This window comes from Vanellus vanellus (assembly GCF_965231255.1).
Source record: "Vanellus vanellus genome assembly, contig: HAP1_SCAFFOLD_35, whole genome shotgun sequence".
Classification (NCBI taxonomy): Eukaryota; Metazoa; Chordata; class Aves; order Charadriiformes; family Charadriidae; genus Vanellus; species Vanellus vanellus.
The window spans coordinates 507036-514041 of NW_028128889.1; the positions used below are offsets into that span (position 1 = coordinate 507036).

Genomic DNA, 7006 nt, shown 5'->3' on the forward strand with positions numbered 1-7006 from the left:
AAGCGGGTGAGGACTGTGGTGCCCTGGGGCTACGGGGTGCCCCTGCACTGGCTGTGACGGTCAGGGTGGGAAGCAGACTCAGACGGACAGGGATCACTGCCGATGAGCCCCTTTCCAGCTTCCACTTCCTGATGGGCCTATGGCCAAGGAAGGGGCTTGGTAGGACCGTGGGGCATTTCCAGTGCCTCTGCGTTTGAGTGCTGCACTAAATCTGGCGTGTGTTCTTTCAAAGAGGTGTCATGGTTTAACCCCAGTAGGCAGCGAAGAACCACACAGCCCCTGTCTCCCTCCCCCCTGGGTGGGATGGGGGAGAGAATCGGAAGGACAAACCTGAGAAAAATCAAGGGTGGAGAGAAAGGCAGTTTAATAGGCAAAGCAAAAGCTACGTGGGTAAGCAAAGCAAAATCAAGAACTCCTTCAGTACTTCCAAACATCAGGCAGGTGTTCAGCCATCTCCAGGAAAGCGTAATGGTTACTTGGGAAGACAAACGCCGTAAATCCAAACGTCCCACACTTCCTTCTTCTTTCCCCGGGTTTTATTACTGTTCACGACATCATATGGTATGGGATATCCCTTGGGTCAGTTGGGGTCAGCTTTCCAGCTGTGTCCCCTCCCAACTTCTTGTGCACCCCCAGCCTACTCGCTCTCAGGGAACTAAGAGGAGCAGATAAAGCCTTGACGCTGTGTTACCCTGCTCAGCAATAGCTAAACTGTCCTCATATTATCAACACTGCTTTCACCACAAATCCAAAACATAGCTCCACACTAGCTGTTATGAAAAAGTTTAACTCTATCCCATCAAAACCAGTACAACAGGATATCATGAATCTCTCTCCAGTGGCCTTCTGCCAGCTAACAGCTCAGCCTGGGACTGCAGAGTCAGAGGAGCTTCTGCTACAGCTCCAAGAAAGTTTTCAGAAACAGGAACTGAAAATTATGATTTTCTGCTTCTACCTTTTCTTTTTTTCTGGCTTCTTGTGAAGATCAGGTTACTGGGGAATAAACAACACCTAATTGCTTAAGAAGTGAGATTAGGAATAATAATGCTAGAGGTCTAACAAAGAGAGAAAGAGAGAAAGAGAGAAAGAAAGAAAAAGAAAAAGAAAAAGAAAAAGAAAAAGAAAAAGAAAAAGAAAAAGAAAAAGAAAAAGAAAAAGAAAAAGAAAAAGAAAAAGAAAAAGAAAAAGAAAAAGAAAAAGAAAAAGAAAAAAAAAGAAAAAGAAAAAGAAAAAGAAAAAGAAAAAGAAAAAGAAAAAGAAAAAGAAAAAGAAAAAGAAAAAGAAAAAGAAAAAGTGAGTAGAAGGAATGAAGAAAGGAAAGAAAGAGAGCAATTAGACAAAGAAGGAACAAAAGGAGTGAAAGAAATAAGAAAGAGAAAGAGAGAAAGAAAAAAGAAAGAAAGAAGGAAATAACAAAAAAAAAAAAAGGAAGGAAGAAAAACTTACAAACAGGAAATCATCCTGCTGTTTTCTGTGAATATGCTGAGAGTCATATGAGAAAGACAGTTACCTCTGGTGCTGAAATAGAGTACATTGCAATAGTTTCCTCAGGGCATCCTTGATCTCTTTGTTCCTCATGCTGTAGATGAGGGGGTTCACTGCTGGAGGCACCATGGAGTACAGAAACGACACCACTAAATCCAGGGATGAGGACGAGATGGAGGGGGGCTTCAGGTAGGCAACCATAGCGGTGCTGATAAAGAGGGAGACGATGGCCAGGTGAGGGAGGCATGTGGAAAAGGCTTTGTGCCATCCCTCCTCCGAGGGCATCCTTAGCACGGCCCTGAAGATCTGCACATAGGACAACACAATGAAAACAAAACACACAAAAGTAAAAAAGGTGCTAAACCCAAGAAGCCTTAGTTCCCTGAGGTAGTCTGAGTCTGAGCAGGAGAGCTTGAGGATCTGGGGGACTTCACAGAAGAATAGGTCCACGGCATTACCTCGGCAGAGTGGTATTGAAAATGTATGTGCAGTGTGCAGCAGAGCAGAGAGAAACCCACAGCCCCAGGCAGCTGCGGCCATGTGGACACAAGCTCTGCTGCCCAGGAGGGACCCATAGTGCAGGGGTTTGCAGATGGCCACGTAGCGGTCATAGGCCATGACAGTCAGAAGATAATATTCTGATGAGATAAAAAATAAAAATAGAAAGACCTGTGCAGCACATCCCCCATAGAAGATGGCCCTGGTGTCCCAGAGGGAATTGGCCATGGCTTTGGGGAGAGTGGTGGAGATGGAGCCCAGGTCGAGGAGGGAGAGGTTGAGGAGGAAGAAGTACATGGGGGTGTGGAGGCGGTGGTCGCAGGCGATGGCAGTGATGATGAGGCCGTTGCCCAAGAGGGCAGCCAGGTAGATGCCCAGGAAGAGCCAGAAGTGCAAGAGCTGCAGGTCCCGTGTGTCTGCGAATGCCAGCAGGAGGAACTCAGTGATGGAGCTGCCGTTGGACATCTGATCCCTTGATTCACGAGGTACTGCTGACTGAGAAAGCACACTCACAACTCAGGGCAGCTCTGAGCAAATCTCTTCCCATTCCCTGCCCTTCAAATCCTCAACCCCTGAAAACACACATCGCCTCTCTCCTTTTTTCCAGGGACTTTTTGAATCTCCCATGTTGGAGCTCTGGTTTGTGCTGTCCAATTGTGGGCTCGGGAGCTTCTTGTGGGCTCCCAAGGAGTCATCCCTGCGCCGCAGCAGCAGGGATTTGGAAAAGGGCGTGACAGCTTCTGAAATTCACTCTTTACCTCATCGGTCATCCACTTGTAATGAAGTGGAGCTGCTCAGCATATTCCTGCAGGAAAACCTCAAGGAAAGTCCTGGATGTCTTAAAACTGTAGTGATATGAGCAGAGCCAGGTCACTCCTCAGCCCTGGGGGGAGAAGACAACACTGGAGTACACTACCTTCCTCCCCAGCCCCTACTCCCCTCCCCAGAAGGGTAGCGAGAAGAGGGAAGAAAGGGTTAAAAACCTCATGGGTTTAGACAAAGACAGTTAAAAATAACAGTAATGGAAAAGAAAAAAAATAATGGTAAAAGTATATATAAAAACTAAAAGTGACACAATACACTTGCTTACCACCCGACGCCCATCCCAAGCAGCGATCACAGATTCCTGCTCCCCGCCAACCCACCATTTATGTACTGAGCATGATGGTATGGAACGTTCCTTTGCCCAGCTTGTCCTGCCTGTGGTCCCTCTCAATTTCTATTGGAAGCTGAAAAAGTCCCTGACTTAATATGAGCATTACTGAGCAACAACTCAAACCAAATGTCGTATCAACATTATTCTCATACCAAATCCAAACCACAGGAGCTTCTAGGAAGAAAAGTAACTCTATCCCAGCTGAAACCAGGACAACTCCCAGGTAGCCCTTGTCTTGATGGGCTTCTGGAAACGTCCCCTGTGAAACGTCTTGGCTTGATGTGGAGCCAACCTGACCCATGCAGCAGCCTCTCCACAGCAGAAGGACCCTGCCCTGCCCTGCCGGGGGTCAACCCTTCGACCCACAGCTTCTGTCACAGGCTGTGGGGCACTCCCTGGACAGGCTGAGTGCTGACCCTGGCAGGCGGCAGAGTCCCTGCCCCGGCACACGGTCCCCTGGGGTGCAGGGACCCTGCTGAGAAGGACAGCCCTGGGCACCTGTGCCTGCACACACACCCTCACAGCCCTGACGCCGTCCCCGGGAGAAGGCAGCCATCGTGCCCATTCCCTCTGATGGTGCAGCAGAGGATCCCTGCTCTGGAGCACGTCCTCCTCCTCTACACTGCAGCGAGATCCCATAGGTTTTGGGCTATGGCAGCTTTAGGAGATCCCTGCAGGAGCTGCAGCTGCATTGCCCCACAGCCAGAGACTTACCGTGTCAGGGGCTGTGGAGATTTCTCTCTCTGTGAGCTCTCAGTGTCCTCCCGCTCCCAACTGCCTTTAACCCCTCTCTGCCTCGCTCGTCTGCCCTCGGACCCTGCCCTGCTGTGCTTTGCAGAGGAGCTCCTCCTGGGCAGAGCTGTCTCTCTGCAGCATGCCCACTTGCCATGAGCCTCCTCCCTCCCAGGAGCCTGGACCAGTTTAGCGGCAGAAGAGCAACCCAAGGCATTTTAATGACCTCTCTGGTGATTTTGGTGCTGAGTCCATGAACCTCAGACACAGAGGAAGCTGAAGAAACCTCTCAAGAAGTAGAAGTCATATGTTAACTCCAAAGTTTCTTGGAGTGTTAATGGGTCCCTCTGAGAGCCATTACTGCCAAAGCCTCCCTGGGGGCTTGTTAACAATCTTTGAAAAGTTTTACAAAGTTGTGTGGTTCTTTAAAAAATTGTTAAAAACTGTTGAACCACACGACTCTCACAGAGTTCCCCCTCTTGGGCTTCCCATCCCTCTGGAGGGCCCAATGGCATTCTCTCTCCTGCCTTCATACCTGGTCATGTTAGTGGGAAACCTGCTGATCATTTCCCTCATTCTTGCTGAAGGAGACCTCCACAGGCCCATGTATTCTTTCCTCTATAACCTCTCCCGTGTGGAGAACTTCATCATGACATCCATCCCAGCCAAAGCCATCGGAAACTTGCTGATAGGGAGCAAAGCCATCTCCTACGCAGGCTGCTTAACTCAATGCTACTTCCTCTGCCTTCTGGGCTGCACCGAGTTTGTGCTTCTGGTTGTCATGTCCTATGACCGTTATGATGCCATATGCCACCCTCTTCAGCAGCCTGTGCTCTCGAACAGTCAGCTTTACCTTCAGCCCTAAAGGTGGGCTTGTGGACTGCAGGCTTCCTGGCCATCCGTGTCTCCACTGTTCTGGTTCCCTGGCTGCCCTTCTGCAGGGTATTGAGCACTTCCTCTAGGACAGTGTGCTTTTGATGAAGTTGTCCTGTGCAGAAACACACATTATTGAGCTGATCACCTTCAGAACCTCATGCATCGTTCTCATTGGCTCCCTGGGCATGACAGCAAGGTCCTACCTGTACATCATTAGTACCATATTTAGGTTGTAGTCAGCTTCCTCATGGCAAAAGGCATTCTCTGCATGTTTCTCTCCCTTCATCCTTGTCATCTTGGGCTACAGTAGCTGCATCTTCCTGCATGTCCAGCCTTCACATCACCACATTTTCTATAACAGGGCAGTGTCCCTTCTCAAAACTGTCATAACTTCTTTGATGAGACCCTTTATTTCCAGCCTGAGGAACCAGCAGATGAAAGATGGTCCCAAGGTGGGCTTGAAGAGAAGTGTGATAATCTTCAGGAAATAGGAAATCTTTTCTGTCTAAGAAGAGATTTTGTAAGTGTATTTGGTAGAGAGAAAGGGGTGGGGAGGGCAAACATATGATTCATAGAATCATAGAATGGTTTAGGTTGGAAGGGACCTTAAATATTATCAAGTTCCAAGCCCCCTGCCATAGACGGGGCCACCTCTCACTGGACCAGGTTGTCGAAGTAATGAGGCAGAGAAACACCACATTAATATCTCTGTATTCCAATCATGGTGTGTGCTGGAGGTATGAGAACCTTAGTATCCAACCACCAGGAACTTTGGACTTCCGGTCCTTGAGAACGCAGAAATTTCAGGCCTTTTCTCTGTGTCCGGAGCTGAGACATGAGAGAACAGTAAGTTACCTGCCGAGGCCTACACTGTGCTGCAAGCAGATTGCAGAGGCAACATCTATCAGCCGCTTCTGGAGCTGTATATTGTTCTTCAAGAACGCTGTGTGAGCAGAGAGCAGTGTGACTCTTGGGCCAGCACAGGAAACCCTAATGAGATCCAACTCCCAGTGGCACACAGAGGAAAATGTGAACGTTCTTATACATGTCTTTGTTTTATCCAGTCATTGTATGAAGGCAAGCTCCTGATGATTTATTCTGGGTGAGTGCACGTTGAGCCCTGTTTGCAGAGCCAGGAAGGCAGTTGTGAGGGGGAGGAGAAACAGAAGCGATACCTGCACATAGCTCGAGAACGGAGGGGATACGGTTAGTTTCAGGTAATTTTATACACCGTGGAGACAGTTGCAAAGTCTGAACTGTTCTACGCTTCTGCTGTGATCAATGCAGGGAGACTTCCTGAGGGCAATTCATTGCTTTTGGGTTCATCTGTGCAGAGCACCTCTGATGAGTCACCCTTTTTCTAATTCTTTTTTTTTTTTTTTTTCCATTGGCCCAGGGGAGCATGTGTTCACCTAGAGGAAAGGAGATCGTCCATAAAAGGAAACTGATGCTTCTGGAGTGATTTCAGTTGTCCACATTAAGTGGGATGAGTTATACTTCCTAAATAGCTTTGTGGGTATTTTCTTCCTGGAGAATAAGTGAGGCCAGATGATGAGGTCAGGTGCAGGTTTTCTATTAAGAATGTTGACACTTGATCAGAAGACATTCTTCCCCTGACAGGGAGCAGCAAGAGCCGGGCTGCTCTCCAAAGGAAGGTGAGCTGCGAGCCAATGGTGAGACCATGGCTGGCAACGCAGGTGGTGCCTCCCCAGCCAGGGCCCAGCCCCACCGTACCTGAGCAAGGCAAGCATGACAGGCCTGGGCATGGCGGCCTGCAGGGCAGCTAAGGCAGGAAGACAACCCAGTGATTAGGAAGAGGGAGGTCTGGCCGGGATGGAGTTACCTTTGCCCATAGCAGCCCTCACAGTGCCGTGCTACTGTTGTATTTGTTGCTAGAACTGTGTGATAACACACCGATGTTTTGGCTACTGCTGAGCAGTGCTCACACAGCAGCAAGGCTGTCTTTCCAAAGCCCCACTGCAAACACAGGCCTGTAGGCTGGGGGTGGTCAAGAGGTTGGGAGGGGACATAGCCAGGACAGCTGACCCAAACTGACCACAGAGACATTCCATACCATATAACATCACACCTAGCAATAAAAGAGAAGATAAAGGAGGAGGAGGGGTTTCTAAAGCAACCAAAGTCCTACTTGCCAGGAAGTAGTTGGACATCACCTGCTGATGGGAAGTAGAGAATAAATCTTTTGTTTGGTTGATTCCTTTGCTTCCACATGGGGCCTTTTTTTTTTTCTTTATTAAA

At 48.7% G+C, this 7006-nt stretch overlaps 1 protein-coding gene across 1 annotated transcript; it reads right to left on the bottom strand.

Moving 5' to 3' along the window:
- Positions 1-1506: 1506 nt before the first annotated feature.
- Positions 1507-2448, bottom strand: LOC309683863 (olfactory receptor 14J1-like; the record flags this gene model as incomplete). Its single annotated transcript, XM_082499854.1, has 1 exon — positions 1507-2448. The coding sequence occupies one exon, from the start codon at positions 2446-2448 to the stop codon at positions 1507-1509; it is 942 nt and encodes a 313-aa protein (XP_082355980.1).
- Positions 2449-7006: the final 4558 nt, after the last annotated feature.